Source organism: Nesoenas mayeri (assembly GCF_963082525.1).
Source record: "Nesoenas mayeri genome assembly, chromosome: 2".
NCBI lineage: Eukaryota > Metazoa > Chordata > Aves > Columbiformes > Columbidae > Nesoenas > Nesoenas mayeri.
In genome coordinates this window covers 63690103-63705962 of record NC_137543.1, presented here as the reverse complement: position 1 = coordinate 63705962, position 15860 = coordinate 63690103, and the positions used below count along the sequence as shown (strand labels likewise).

The 15860-nt window shown below is 41.1% G+C and overlaps 2 protein-coding genes across 2 annotated transcripts; one reads left to right on the top strand and one right to left on the bottom strand.

Moving 5' to 3' along the window:
• Nucleotides 1–483: 483 nt before the first annotated feature.
• Nucleotides 484–7883, bottom strand: ACOT13 (acyl-CoA thioesterase 13). The gene is made up of 3 exons (XM_080338660.1): nucleotides 7745–7883; nucleotides 3377–3561; nucleotides 484–1225 (listed from the first exon to the last, which is right to left on the bottom strand). The coding sequence occupies exons 1-3, from the start codon at nucleotides 7823–7825 to the stop codon at nucleotides 1069–1071; spliced, it is 423 nt and encodes a 140-aa protein (XP_080194786.1). The 5' UTR covers nucleotides 7826–7883; the 3' UTR covers nucleotides 484–1068.
• A 51-nt stretch (nucleotides 7884–7934) lies between these two features.
• TDP2 (tyrosyl-DNA phosphodiesterase 2) lies at nucleotides 7935–15616 on the top strand (the record flags this gene model as incomplete). The annotated part of the gene is made up of 7 exons (XM_080338656.1): nucleotides 7935–8153; nucleotides 8239–8354; nucleotides 11425–11592; nucleotides 12866–12957; nucleotides 13430–13548; nucleotides 13933–14103; nucleotides 14937–15616. The coding sequence occupies 7 exons, from the start codon at nucleotides 7935–7937 to the stop codon at nucleotides 15216–15218; spliced, it is 1167 nt and encodes a 388-aa protein (XP_080194782.1). The 3' UTR covers nucleotides 15219–15616.
• Nucleotides 15617–15860: the final 244 nt, after the last annotated feature.

Here is a 15860-nt window from a genome sequence, read left to right as displayed (position 1 = left end):
TTTCCACTACAGCAGAAAAACTAAGATTACGGTTTATGTAAACTTGCACTGCGTATGTAGCATCGCTGTTTTTATTTCAGTGTGATAGCCTTGCCAAGGATTGTTTGTCATCAGTTTGAGGAATGCAGTCAAACCTGTCCACAACAGTGCATGAGGAGACAAGTCTTCAGCTGATGAACAGCAGCTTATGTCCACCAAATTCAACCCTAGTCAAATAATCTACAGCTTTAGCCTGATGAAAGTCTCACCAAATTTGTTTTGATACATTTCTAAGTCTCAGCTGATGATTTTTTGAAACAAATATAGCCAGAAACTTGTGTACGTAGAGTTAAAAAGCATGGATGATATAACTGCATTTTCACATTCTGGAATGACAGATTTAATCTCTCAGGTGAATTTGGATACAAGGGTTCCACCACACTCACTCTCAGCCACTCCATGCTGGCAAGCTTTTACTTTGTGCAAAGAGGTTACAAAACTATTAAATAATCTTTTAAAAGGTAGTTTCAGAAAGCTTTATTGAATAATTTTGAGCTTGTAACAGCATCAGTAAATTACATTCCGTATTAGCCTGCTTTGCGCTTTCAAACCCGTTTCACACTATGTTATGGAAAATCTGTACAATCATCTTACAGAATGGGTAGTTTAGTTTGTAAGCATATACAGTGTTGATTGCATGTGACTGTGATGGGCCTGAAGACAGGGTTGCTTTGTGACACAATGACACCACAGGCAAAAACACCCAGATCTCTTAAAACACTGTCATGCTGATAAGCCATATGGCTGGTCCAAAGACTCTTCCTTTCTGTTAGCTTGGCCAAAAATACCTAGATGCATCCCCATGCTATCATACTGTGTTGTTCATCCCAAAATAGGCACTAATTTTAGGCCTGTAGCAATACTGGTGATAATCAAGAAATTTGTTCATTTATTATGGAAGTGAGACTAATTTACTTTATATAAACTATTGTAACTTCATGCAGATAATGTCTTACTGCATAAATGAGAAAACAATTCTATATGGGATTCTTAAGCCCAACATAATTATTTTTAAATTACTTTCTTATATTAATTTCCTATATACTTTGTATGTCTACCTTGTGCAATTAACTTTCCTGACGCCTTATTTGTTAAATCCACGGTGGCAAATGCAAGATTTCTTCCTTGCTTCAAAATCTGAGCTGTAATCAGTATCTCTTCTCCAATCTTAGCGGCAGAAGTATATCTTCAATGAAGAACAAAATTAACAGGTAAGAGGCTGTATAGGTTACAAATCCAAGAATATTTCTGTATTTTAGATTATCATGAAGGGAAATTAGCAAAAGTGAGTAATAAAGACACGTCTCCCTCTAATGGCCTGCTTGCAAATCCCCACTTCTTAAAAGTCCTTGAGCTCCTCTAAGTACTTCAGTGGTAACTCAGTGTAAGAGTTCTCTGGGAAAATGGAGGATAGAAAGAAACCCATTGGCTTGGTTCTAAGGAAAAGTCCATTTTGGAACAGAAACCAACTGGATATCTAAGACCTCAGTTAAAAATTCAGCTCCAAGTCCTATTCCAGCCACTGCTGGTTCCCTACAGCCTTTCTAAACCAGTATGCTGGGTTGAGCTGCAAAATGTCTCCATTACAAAGGCTCCTGAAGGTCATTTCTGTGTGGAACCTAAGAACAGATTAACTGCTTCCCATACCCTGGTCAGAGAAAAGTCATGGAAATGTGGGAGACCTTCAGACTTTCCAGGTTTAATGCTGTTTCTGTTAATTAGGTAACTGTTTTTATTTACATGAATAGGAGGGTGTGCTTTTAAAACACACTCTCCAGAGAATAGGAAGAAATTCCCCCACAAAACAGCTGGAAAGACTTAGGAGGAACAGGATCCAACCATGATTTGAGGCAAGGAAACAATATTACAAAGCAGAATGTATAACTGAGGGATATAAATCTTATTGAGATAAATTTCATCAGCCCGTCTTTTTTAACATGACACCATATCAAAAGTATGTCAGTCACACCTAATGCTGATGTACTGCCAGCCCCATTAGTTGACAGAGGCAGGGTTTCAATCTTAGTTCATTCTCAGAGGCTACTGCTGATCCTCTTGTGATTAAAAAAAAAGTTTATCTGTTTCTCTCTGTTCTTCCCATTACTGAAAGTTTCCTCATGACAGCCTTTTAAAAAGCTCTTTCTCAAAACGGAAAAGGTGGTATTATAGCAATATTTGCTATCTAATATGACTTGTTCACTGAAAGCAGTAATCTGGGCTAAACAAAGCTATTAATATTGCTTCAGATAACATTTCCTAAAGGTTATGCTACTTAGTCATTTTGGATCAACTCTAGAGACAGCACTTTCTTAACCGATTTTAACCTTTATGTATCTGAATAGGCATACTTGATAGTGTAAATAATGTAGATTTTGGCCTCTTTTTATACTACTGTAGGGAAAAAATACATAATCATAGAGGAATTTCAGGTTCTCATTTCCTGGTAATCACAGTGGTAGTATAAAGCTTAAATAGATGCTCCAGTCCCACCTGCCCAATGGAGAAATCAGAGGGTGCTGGGGGTAAAGGAGCAAACCTAGCAAAGACCCAGATCACTCCCCACGCACTTTTGAAGCTTTTTTAAATTTAACATTTAAAGACAGTTTTGACGAGGGGTTACTTTACTAAAATTTTTAATGCTCTGTGCTAGTTATTTCAAGTAGGATTACTTTAGTTCCAATCAGTCATAATCTCTTCATTAAAAGTAATGAAGCAAAGCTGACATGATCAAAGGTTTCAGAACATTTTTTTTTAAGACACAGTGCTTTAAATTTGTATTAGAGGAAGAACTATTCTCAATATAAAACTACCTTGAAATGACCTAGAGCAAAGGAATCTTCCCCCAGTGAGAAACTGATTCAATCTGTAATTCACCCTTTATGTGTGCACACAAAAGAGCTAAACTGTTTCCTGTTTTAGTATTTTATGGACTAATACTAAAAAAGGGGCTTATAGAAAGCTGTTTACCTTAGATTTTGGTGTTTGAGCAGCATGCACTCTAATGTGTCTTCACAAGAGAAGACAGAAATTGAGCCAATTTCATAACACTAAAATTAACCATGTATCAACATCCCTTTACATTCTGTGTAGGAATGCAAACGGACTCTTACATGCATGTAACAAATAAAAGCTTAAAAGTCCAACTCAAATTTTGCAACTAAATGGCAATACCCCTAAGTACATTTCCCCCCCTCATCAAAACAAGACTTCTGAAACCAAAGAAAACACCTTTTTTTAAGTGGACACTACAGTGTCGAAATGACATACAATGGAGTTGATACTGTGTTAGGGGAAGAAATGTTAGTGTGTTCTGGGAAATATGGTGGATGATACCTACATGATGTTCATGTCCACACTGACCCCAGGCGCTGCTCTTTCTGTGTACATCAATGCTGCTGTTGACACCACATCTACAAGTGTGGCTGTCAAGCCTCCATGTAATGTGCCAAATCTGTTTGTATGCTCCTCCTCTACTTTCATTTCACAAACAATTTTTCCAGGAGTTGCAGAAAGAAGTTTCACCTGTATAACCAAAAAAGGAATAAAAAACTTACTGACAACAGTACCAGCACCTGATACTACCCTGAGTTAAACTGAAAGTAAAACTTTTTAAATTCTCAACTCCTCGGACAAATTAAAAGATGGAAAATGTAGTAATTCAGCTGTCACTTCAGGTATTTCCATATCTGAGCCTTAGAAGAATTTGTGCTTCTAGTGTAGATAAATATTTAAACTGACAGCTTAACAAAACTTCAATACTTGCTGTGCTCTCAGGAACTGCTCAGAAGACAACATTCTTCTCCAATTTTCCTTTTGCTTTAATCTGTGACTGAAAAGCCAGATTAGATAGAACACGAAACTGCTCTGTGTGTACCATAGCTGTGAAAGTGTCTTTATTAGTTCACAAAAATGGAAATGAGACTGACAGTAATTAATTAATCATTAAACTAGAGCAACCTCAGTAAAAAGAAATCAGTATTTTGAAATAAGCCTTGGAAATGCTAATCAAATTGGCCTCCCTTACCTGAAATTCATAATCCTGGGTAGAAGTATCCAAGGCTGTATTACACTGTGTTACAGCATCATGACTTGCATATGCACTTTTACTCCAGCCCATAGGTGTTAAATAGAAAAATTACAGTACACCTATGGTATCACACTTCCCCGTGTAACCAACACAAGAAGCTGGATCTCTGAGACCAGAAGTTATTGCAATTCATTATTTTAAAATCTTTTTTATTTCAAGTTTTTTTTTAGTTAGTTGCACTGTATTCAAAGTCTGAAAGATATTCAAAATCTGAAAGCAAATGCAAACCTGGGGTAAGTTCAACATATATATTTACACCTACAACTACGACTTTGAAGTACTTGGATCACAAGTTAAATGGGAGTATAATATTAATTCCTACTAATTTTGTAATTTTTTTTACTCTTCTTTTTTAACTTAAACGTTTCCATACCGTATCAATGGAGCTGACTTAAATCTTTTTAATCTTAAAGAGAATTAAGATTGAAATGTCTCCAGTTTCATTACTCCTTATTTATAATGCAGGGTAAGAACTCCGTTTCAGCCAATGTCCCTTTCTGATAGGCCAAAGTTTATCCAGATTTTGCAGAGAAATGATACTAAGATAAATGATGACACAGTACACAATCAATGTATGAATGGAAAAAGCTGGAATTAAGTAGAGGGGAAATCACAGAGGCAGTGTCCTAATATAGAAACAGCACCTTGATCAATGAAAATCCCAAGCCCTAAACAGGCATGCTGACTGGAGGCCTAAATTTCTGACGGAATTTCTAATGAGGACTTTACTGACGCTTGACAGTGGGAGCAGATAGTTTCCACTGCCGTCAGAGAGTGCTCCAATCCATCAGCCAGGCAAGGAAAGCATCTGGTTTCATTTGTTGTTGCTCTGATCTGGCACTAGCTGCCTGCTCTCCTTGATGAAAACAGCTCAGTATTTTAATGCTTCCAGGACTTTTACAGCCAGAGCTGCTGCTTTGTACTTCTCACAGCTCTTCTTGCCTGTCCTCCCACGCGTCTACCTCAGTGAACAGTATGCTGCTTTGGCTTTTAGCCACTACTGCGATGCTCTACTTCTTTGGAGAAAGAGCTTTAAAAACCACAGTCGTTAAGCCGTATGTAGATACTACATTGGAATTAAACCAAAAACTAAGTCTGATGCAGGAGCTGTAAAGTTTCAGACTGAAATCTGTCTTCTCTAGAACACGAAAAAATCTTTAGTCATATTTAGTTATGGTAAGAAAGGCTTCAGGTACCTCCCAGAAAAACATCATATACTTAAAATTCAAACAAAACTGTACTTTTATTGTTATGTTCATAGCATCATAATTCTAGAAGGAGATTGCACAAAAAGTCTAAAAGTATTCTGGAGCAAAGCAGGAAGCCTGTCTCCCAAGGCTCACTTCTAGCCAGTTACCTTTATGAGCTGAAATACCGCACTTGCTCTCCACTTGATAAGATTTTAAGGAAAAGGAGAGTAAAGTTATCACAGTGAAGAGCTGACTAAGAACTAATTGGGCTCCACAAATAAATGAGCTTCTTGAATTTAAGGCTTTATACTTTTTATATACAAGACCAAAATGGCTTGGGGAAACAAGACAAGGACAGTTGCTTTGCAAATAATAACTTTCTATTAAATGTATCAGATCATGGACCTGTCAATAAAAACATGCTTCCAATATTACACTTGCTCTTTTACAATGCAAAACATATAAATCTGGACATGGTTGGCTTTCTTAGATATATTTACTGCATCATTCCATGTCACAGTTACACAAATAAAGAGAATCATACAACAGTTTGGGTTGGAAGGGACCTTCAAAGGTCATCTAGTCCAACCCCTCTGCAATGAGCAGGGACATCTTCAACTAGATCAGGTTGCTCAGAGCCCTGTCCAGCCTTGCATGGGATGTCTTCAGGGATGGGGCATCTACCACCTCTCTGGGCAACCTGGGCCAGTGTTTCATCACCCTCACTGTAAAAAATTTCTTCCTCCTGTCTAGCCTGAATCTCCCCTCCTTTAGTTTAAAACCATTACCCCTTGTCCTATGGCAACAATCACTGCTAAAAAGTCTGTTTCCATCTTTCTTACAGGCCCCTTTTTAAGTACTGGAAGGCCACCATAAGGTCCCCCTGGAGCCTTCTCTTCTCCAGGCTGAACAACCCCAACTCTCTCAGCCTGTCCTCGTAGAAATAAAAGAAATATAACAGAAATTACATGGAGAATTCTAACATTGCTAAATTTCATGAGAACACTAAAACTACTTCATAGGACCACCCTACACAGCAGCTTGAGAACACATCAGCTGCACACTAAAAAATTTAAGAAGACACAGTAACATCATTTCAACTTTTTTTGAGTTGAGAATTGAGGTAGTATTACATTAGAGACGTACCAGTCAAATATATTTGTTTATACTGAGTCTTGTTAGGAGCTCACAGAGCACTTAAGTGCTTGTGGTTTTGGCCTGACTTCCAGGTGAAATGTCAGATGTTAGAACAAGCTATTTTTTTTCTTTTTTTTTTGAGAATAGTAACAAATTATAATTTCACAATCCTGTAAGTTAGCTAAGTCACAGGTACTACAAAGAGGAGAATACTAGTTACTAAATAACTCATGGTAAGGCTATTGAGCACAATTTTTGTCTCCTGAGAGGTAATGGAAGGCAGTGTATTCAAAGAGTTACTGAGTAATAACTGTGTTTTCTACTGTGCATTACCGTCAGGGCCCCACATTCCTGTTAGTAAATCATGAATCCAGGGAAAATGGAGGTTCCCTCTGCATATGAGGAGAAACTTCTTTACCTTAAGGGTGCCAGAGCACTTGAACAGGCTGCCCAGAGTCTGTAGTGTCTCCTCTTCTGGAGACGTTCAAGACCCGCCTGGACACACTCCTGTGTGATCTGCTCTGGGTCAACCTGCTTTAGCAGTGGGGGTGGACCAAATGATCTCCAGAGGTCAATTCCAACCCGAACCACTCTGTGATTCTGTGAAAAAGCAACGGCAGAGGCAGGCCTGCACGCCCGGGCTCCTGATGTGCCCACAGCCACCCCATGGCAGTTGGGGTTCAGCTAACCCACCCACCCACCCACCGCAGGCCTTGGTCTCCTGCAGCTTGGGCGGCCTGGCCCTGGGGCACCGCTCACTGTGCTGCTGCCCACCCGAAGCAGTGCCTGAGGTGGGCACTGCCCTGGCCAGACAGCACGGCTTCACCAGGCCTCAGCCGAGCCTTGGGCTGTGAGACCGCCTGTGAGGAAAGTACAGCTCATAGAATGTTCTGGGTTGGAAGGGACCCACAAGGATCATCGAGCCCAACTCCTGTCCCTGCATGTGACAACCCCACAGTTCACACCATGTGTCTGAGGGCGTTGTCCAGTCTCTTCTTGAACACTGTCAGGCTTGGGGCCGTGACACCTCCCTGGGGAGCCTGTTCCAGTGCTCCACCACCCTCTGGGGGAAGAACCTTTTCCTCATGTCCAACCTAAACCTCGCCTGGCACATCTTCCTGACATTCCGTCGGTGCAGCTTTTTATTCCCCGAGGGGAAAATCCGGCCTTGGGACAAGCAGCCCCACCTCGGCCGAACCGGCGCGTCTCCAGTCAGAAGCTGCCGCTACCGCCAACGGCCGCGCCGGGCGGGAGACCCTCCCGCGTGCCCCTCCCGCCGGCCCGCCCGTACCTTCTGGAGCACCCGGTCGAAGCCCTGCGACTCCATCATGTACTTCATAGCCTGCTTCAGCGACTCCATCGTCAACCCCATGCTGCCCTCCCGCCCCAGGGTCACCCACCCGCCTGCGCCCCGGAACCACAACCCCGGCGGGAGGAGCTTCCTCCCGGCTTCCGCCTACAGCTCTCCGCCCGTGGAAGCCATGGAGGCGGTGGCGGTGGGGCGGCGGGAGGAGGACAAGGAGGGCCGGTGCCCGCAGGCGGGGAGGGAACCGCCGCTGCCGGCGGAGAAGGTGAAAGAGGAGGACGAGTTGCACCTCGCCAAGCGGAGGAAGGTGCTGTGCTCCGAGTTTGCCGCCATCACCAGCAGCGACGCGGCGGTGGCGCGCAGCTTCTTGGCCGACAACGAGTGGCACTTGCAGGTACGCCCGGAGGCGGCGGCGGGGCCGCGGGGCTGGCCCGGCGGTGGCGGCGGCCCCTTCCCCGCCGTCTGCCTCTGTGTTTCAGAGGGCGCTGAACGCCTATTTCGAGCCGCCGCTGGAGGAGGAAAAGGAGGAAGATGTGGATGTGGAGAAGGCGGCGGCAGGTGGGGTGCAGCCAGCCTGCCCCGGGCCCGGCGGCTGGTACGTGACACCTGAGGACAGCCACAAAGATGATTAAGGGAGTGGATCATCTCCCTTATGAGGAAAGGATGAGGGAGCCGGGGCTCTTTAGCTTGGAGGAGACTGAGGGGTGACCTCATTAATGGTTACAAATATGTAAAGGGTGAGTGTCACGAGGAGGGATCCAGGCTTTTTTCGGTGACAACCAATGGTAGGACAAGGGGTACAAACTGGAACACTTGAGGTTCCACTTAAATATGAGAAGAAACTTCTTTTCAGTAGGGGTATCAGAACACTGGAACAGGCTGCCCAGGGAGGTTGTGGAGTCTCCTTCTCTGGAAACACTCAAAACCCGCCTGGACACCTTCCTGTGTAGCCTCATCTGGGTGTTTCTGCTCCGGCAGGGGGATTGGACTAGATGATCTTTTGAGGTCACTTCCAATCCCTAACATTCTGTGATTATGTAATGTGACAGGCAGCGGGTCTGGGGCGCCCGGGCTGGCGGGGCGAGGGGAGCGGTGCCCCCGCAGCTCCCGGTTGTAGACAGGTTCCTCTCTACGGGGAGGTGCAGGGCCCCTGCACCCGCGGAGAGGCACCTCCCAGGTCCCAGTGTCCCCCTCCCCGGGAGCAGCGCTCCGCTCTCCACCTGACCTGGCACCTCTGCTGAGCTGTGATGGGGCAGGTGGTTTCCGTGCCTCGCCCTTAAGTTTCCGCTCTGGTTCTCGTTGTTTCCCAAGGCTGCCCCCTTCGAGGGGAACAGCCAGCTTCTCTTAAGAAGATGCCCCATCACTCTGTGGGTACTTCAGCTGCCTTCCTCTGGGCTAGCAGATGGGTAGCCTTTTTGGGAAGGGACAGGGTCATTTTCTTTTTATGGTCTTGCCTTGTGCAGCTATACATATGCAGATGTTACTGTACATGCACACATTTGTATAAGTGTAAACTGAGCATACATGTCATATACTAGATGTATTTATACTGTATAAATAAAATTGACAGGTACCTGCACACCTTGTTAAATATACCTGTGGAAGTTATGATCACAACATACCTGTGGGGCATACCAAGGGTTTTCAACTGTGTGTGGAATTGAGCTTTTACAGATCTCTGTCATTTGCAGTCCCAAGGGAAGCTTTTTTTCCGGTAGATTTATTTATTACAGACTTGCATGGTGTGTGGGAGAGCCCTTATGATCTTTATAGCTATGAGTAAGAGGTATTTGATAGCAGCATACCTGGTTTTGCTTGATATGTATGTATGAAAAATGAAAGCCTGCTGAGTGTTAGCATTGGTCTCTAGGTAGTCTGTGATGAGTCAGAATATATCTCTATCAAATAGGCAGCGCTTTTTTCTTTTCCATCCTCTGTCTGTCTTTGCACTGTGGGTTCTGTCTTGAGCTGTTGTATGCAGGATGTGTTGGGAGGGAGGACTATTTGGAGATCTCCCAGTCAGAGGAAGATTACACAGACTTTCATATTTCATCTCAAAATCCTTCAGGTTACAATATAAATATAAAAAATAGTAATGGAGATATTGGAGGCATATACTGTCTTATTCACCTGCTTAAATATCCATTAGCTTCCTCTCTTTTGCTTTTGTTTTTCTGTTGAGTTTAGATTACACGAGCATGGTTGTGGAATCTTATGTTGTTTGTACAGCACCCAGTATAAAACCAGTGCTAAGTTCTAGGGAATAGATTTGTTTTGGTTCAAGACCTTATTTTAATGTGTGTATACAAATTCTGCCTTTAAAACCAAAACTCTAGTATCCGAGCTTCACCAAAATACAGTTTTAGTCTTAGCTATGCTATTTACTGTATTTTGTTACAGAGTTTCCCTTCACTCAGGGAATTTACATTGTATCAATGCTGTGGTTTAACCCCAGTGGGCAGCTCAGCCCCACACAACCACTTAATCTCTTCTTCCCAGAGTGAGACGGGGAAGAGAATTGGAAGGGTAAAAGTATGAAAACTCATAGGTTGAGATAAAGATGTTTTTATAGGTAAAGCAAAAGTCATGCATGCAAGCAAAGCAAAACAAGGAATTCACTCACTACTTCCCATTGACAGGTAGGTGTTCAACCATCTCCAGGAAAGCAGGATTCTTCCTCCTTTCCCTCTGCTTTTACTGCTGAGCACAATGTCATACAATATGGGATGTCCCTTTGGTGAATTTGGGTCAACTGTCCTGGCTGTGACCCCTCCCAATCTCCTGCCCATGCCAGCCCACTCACTGGTGGGGCAGCAGAGAAGGCCTTGATGCTGTGTAAGCGCTGCTCACAACACCTAACACATCCCTGGGATACCAACACTGTTTTGGTCACAAGTCCAAACCACATCACCATATGAGCAGTTATCAAGAAAATTTACTCCATCTCAGCCAAACCAGTACAACCATGTTAGAGTCTGGTTCTCTTTAGCAACGCAGTCCCTAGACAATGACTAGACAGGACACTTAATCTTTGACAGTGTTGCTTAGCCTTTGTCAGATCAACAGAGTAGACAGGGCCTGTGTTTTTCAGGTGGGAATTGGGTTGAATATTCTCAAGAAAATATTTTCTCTAAGAGAAGAATTACCAGTTTGTTACAAGAGAAAGTTTGTACATGTACCTCCCCAGAGGGTTCCACGATTGAAAAATCTCAGCTGTACTACAAAGATAGGCTCAGAAAAGCAAGTCCTGGCTGCAGTTCTCTGTTTCTAGTACGCTAAAAAAGTGTTTGAAAAAGTAATATACAGAGCCCCCCTATATTTCAATGGGGAAGAGTTAAATTACTCAAGTGCTTTTGATTACATTGGTCACCATCTGATTAACTTAAATCAGAATGATAACTGTTATCTTGTGTTTATAAGGAAGAGGAAAAAACACTTAGTTCACCTGTGTACTAAGGCTGTGTATGACTGAGGTCTGTATGTTTCTGTATGTGCTTTTAAATTATGTTGTAATCAATACGTGTTAACTTATATGTTGGAAAAATTTTAGATGGCCACCTGTAAATTGTGATGGGTCTAAAACATTTTTCCTTAGAAAATAAGGCAGGTAATAGCAGAAAGAATAGTATTATGCCTGTTGACAAACAAGTAAACTCTCTCTTCAGGATTGACCTCACAGGAGATGCAACTACTAGTAATGCTGGTGTCAATAGTGCAGACTCGAAGCAAAAAGAAGATGACAGCAGCTTCTCACTGATAACATGGAACATTGATGGGCTGGATATAGGAAATCTAAAAGAAAGAGCTAGAGGAATCTGTTCTTACCTGGCATTGTAAGTGTAGCTTCATCTTTGTATTGTTGTGTACTGAGCTTTAAAGGAAAAAGCATCTTGTTTTAGTTATTTACAAATCTTCATGCCTAAACTACCTTAACATTAGATGCAACAATACAATCACTTTATAAATCCTAAATAGCTGGATAAAAGTTGATATACTGGTTGGAAGAGGTGTGAACCTGTGCAGCATCCTGAAGGTTAAATACTTTGTGCGTGCTAGTTTAAAAAGCTTTTTTATAATGCTACTTTAAGAAGCTTTTTTGTCTCATTCCAGTAATATAAATAACTCCACACTAGAGCAAACTGTTTGAAACAACAAAAAAGGTTAGTTTTTAGTGAAATGTGAAAAGTTGCTGTCTTCCCATTACTGTTGCCTGTCTATCAAAAAAGAAAATGTGCAAGGCAAGAGAAAAGCCATAGAATGTGTGATTACCTTTTATAGTTTCACCAGTGGTAGCCTTCTATGAATATATTTATGAGCAATTTAACAATTACGTAAATTGATTTTCCTTAATACACTAACAGTGTAAATTAAATTATTTAAACAAGTGATAATTTAAGTTCTTAAAACAGCAGAAATGCCATGACTAAATCACTTTTCGCTTGATTTTGTTAATCTGGGGTGACAATATTTTTCTTCTGTAAATAAGACCTTAGGTTTGTCCTTCACCTGCTTAGAGGAGGGTTATTCAGTGGTGTAGCAAAAATAGGGACAGCTGTAAAGTCATATCTAAATCAGTATTTTCAGGACTACTGCCCCACATGAACTGTTACTGATTGCACAGCTTTAAGAAATAAAGAAGCTTGGTATTGATGAGACTGGAGAAAATTAATGGCAGATTACCTGGGAGGATTTCTTGTAAGGGAATGAGATGGTGGTTGGAATCTTCTGAAGAACTTGGGTGTTGCAGAACACGTTCCAAAGCTGCATAAGTTGAATTCATCATGTATGTGGTATATGAAACCTGTGCAAATGTTCGCAAGATCAAGGTACAAGGAAGTAATGCATTTTATTACCTTGTCCGTTCCATCTCCATAACAGTAATTGTTTCCTCCTTTATGGCAATGTGTCTATATGCACCTAAATATGATGGTGGGAGTTTAAAAAATAACAAAAAATCCCCAACAACCAGACCAACAAACAAAAACCTCAACAGATTTTTACAATATCTAGGAATACGAGGGCAAGGTGCACCTGAAATCCCTGATCCTCTTCCATTTGGCCCCAGACTGTAGTGGTTAATTTAAAATATTTTCTTGCTGATTTCAGATATAGTCCAGATGTTGTGTTTTTACAAGAGGTCGTCCAACCACATCTCCGTCTTCTAGAGATGAGAGCGAGCAGCTACACTGTTATTCCAGGTAAGAAATAACCCTCCGTTTCTAAAGACAGAAATCAGAAAGAGTAAGTTGGGTTTTATTCTGTCTCTCCTACCTAAATCTCTGACCATTTGTAGGAATGAAAAGAGGAGAGTGAAGAAGAAAGCACTTAAATTATTTTCTGTGTTTTGATATCAGGATATAGACTGATGCAAATTATGCACGTGAAAAGCTTGCTTGCCTGGTGGTTTCTTTTGTATTTTTTTCTGCATTTTGAAAGACTGACAGCAAGGGTAGCCAAAGGAGTGCCACAGAGAAGTCATTTATTAATATTTGCTTGTAAAATATCTGAAAAATTCACACCACTGTTACAAAACTTCTAACTAATGACTTAATTTTACAAATTAAGACGATTCTCCCAGGTCATGGTAAAAAGGTCTCTTTTAGAACCTTAACTTATTTATGGCATGACAGAAGATATCCTTGACAATTTTTTTCCCCTGTTTTTCTTTAGGCAACATAGATGGCTATTTCACTGTCATAATGTTGAAGAAATCAAGAGTGAAGATACTGAAATATGAGATAATACCTTTTCCATCAACCTCTATGATGAGGAACCTTTTGGTTGTACATGTGAGTGAGTCAGTATGTACTGAACAGCTGTGTTTCTCCCTTCAAAACAAAAAATTCCAGAAAAGGCTGGACTGACTGGCTTTGCTCTGTGGTAGTCTCAAACAGCAGAAAAACTTCTCCAAACACAGGAACCCATTTGATGCATTTGATACTAACGAACTTTAATATTTATGTAAGTTACTGGCTGTGCTTTGTTTCCAAGTCTCATAAACTCTGAAAACAAAACTAAAAGCCTGTTATCCACTTGTCAGCCACTTTGCTTCAATGTAAAACTAATATTAACCAGAGCTTTGTCAATCAGTAATTTACTTCGTGATTATATTTTGTCTTTGAACTTCTTATCCTGATGTGGATAATAACATTGCTTCTTTCTTTCATGCACAGGTGAGCATATCTGGTAATGAACTTTGTCTCATGACTTCTCATCTGGAGAGCACTAAAGATCACTCTAAGGAGCGAATGAAGCAGTTGAAAATAGTGTTAAACAAAATGCAGAAGGAGTCTGAGTCCACCACTGTTATATTTGGAGGTGATACAAACCTCAGAGACAGTGAGGTAAATAGAAATAAGTAACCTTGTTATTTTGAGAAGGTACCCTGACAGAATCTTCTGAGGCTTTTCTGTTGCCTTTATGAGAAATGACCTGCTTAGGCAGAACAGAGATATGCAACATTTATTCTTAAAAAGTGGAAGCACAACTAAGTAGAAGCTGTGGCGTTGCTATGCTGAGGCATTGTTATAGCTGAGGTCATGTATATGGAGAGCTCCCCGCTCCCCCAAATAACAAAATGCTTTATTGGTAATATTTATACCTGATGAAGTGCAGGGGTAGTCGATGAAGTTTCAACTTGAAAAGCGTCTTCTCATTTTGAGAACCTGATCTTCACTTGCTCAGCTCTCTGATTCTCAGAGAGTTGATGCTTGTAGAGTCAATGAAAGAAGAGAGTGCTCTGGAGAAATAGATCTTGGGAGTTTAAAATAAATCCCCCGTCATAGAGATAATCAAAATTACAAGTTGTTTTTGACTGCTGATATTAAAAGTTAAATTTGTGCATTATTACTAAAAGGTCAGTGTTTCATCTTTCTCTATAATGAAATTTCATTGCAGTGAGCTGGAATGACATTATTTCAAGGAACATGGTGTTGACCACTGTACCTCAAAATTTCAGAGCTGAATGTTTATTTTGTAACATGTTTTGGATTTAGAAAGTACGATAAGAATTGGTCATGCTTTAGAGTATCCTGAGAAACACCAAAATTTAGAAACGTCTCCCATATCTTCATTTTTAACAACTCATGTTTCACAGAAAAAAAGCGATGATGTGGATTTGAAGGTAAAATTTGCGAATTCAGTATCTTGTGGATTTTCCCTCCCCTTCTACTTTCAGGTTGCTAAACTGGGTAGCTTACCTGACAACATCATGGATATCTGGGAGTTTTTGGGTAAACCTCAACACTGCCGCTACACTTGGGACACCTACTCCAATACCAACCTGAATGCAGAGTACAAGTGCAAGTTGAGGTTTGATCGCATTTACTTTCGGCCTGCAGCAGACGGGGGACATATTATTCCACGAAGTATGGACTTAATCGGATTGGAAAAACTAGACTGTGGCAGATTCCCTAGTGATCACTGGGGTCTTCTGTGTAAGTTTGATGTGATATTATAAAAAAAACCAAACCAAAACAAAACAACAGACGAAACAGTCTTGCATTGTTAATTTTTAGGTGACCTGTTCTTGTTTTTTACAAAATTTTACCCTCTCAGTTTAAATAGGACGTATTTAAATTTTCAACCCCAATACATTCTCTGCTCTTGACTCTTACTGGAATGGCTCCATTTCAAGCCAAGGATCCCTTTACTTCATAGAGTGCATCTATTCTGGAATCAAATTTTTGAAAATTTACTTTTAGCAGTACACACAAATACAAAACCAAATTCTAGTCTTAAAACGGGAGGAAAAACCTGTAAATACAATTCATAAACATACTTGGTGATTTAAAACTCACTTTTATTTTGGCATGTATTATAATCTCATAATAAATGCTGCTTTTTATTTTAAGAATACTTTTATTATGTCTGCTTTGTTTCTTTTGTGACTATTTCTGGCATCCTGAGTACAGGAAAAACATGGACCTGTTGGAGGGGGGCCAGAGGAGGCCACAAAAATGATCAGAGGGCTGGAACAGCTCTGCTGTGAGGACAGGCTGAGAGAGCTGGGGTTGTTGAGCCTGGAGAAGAGAAAGCTCTGGGGAGACCTTATTGCAGCCTTTCAGTGCTTAAAAGGAGCCTGTAAGAAAGATGGAGACAG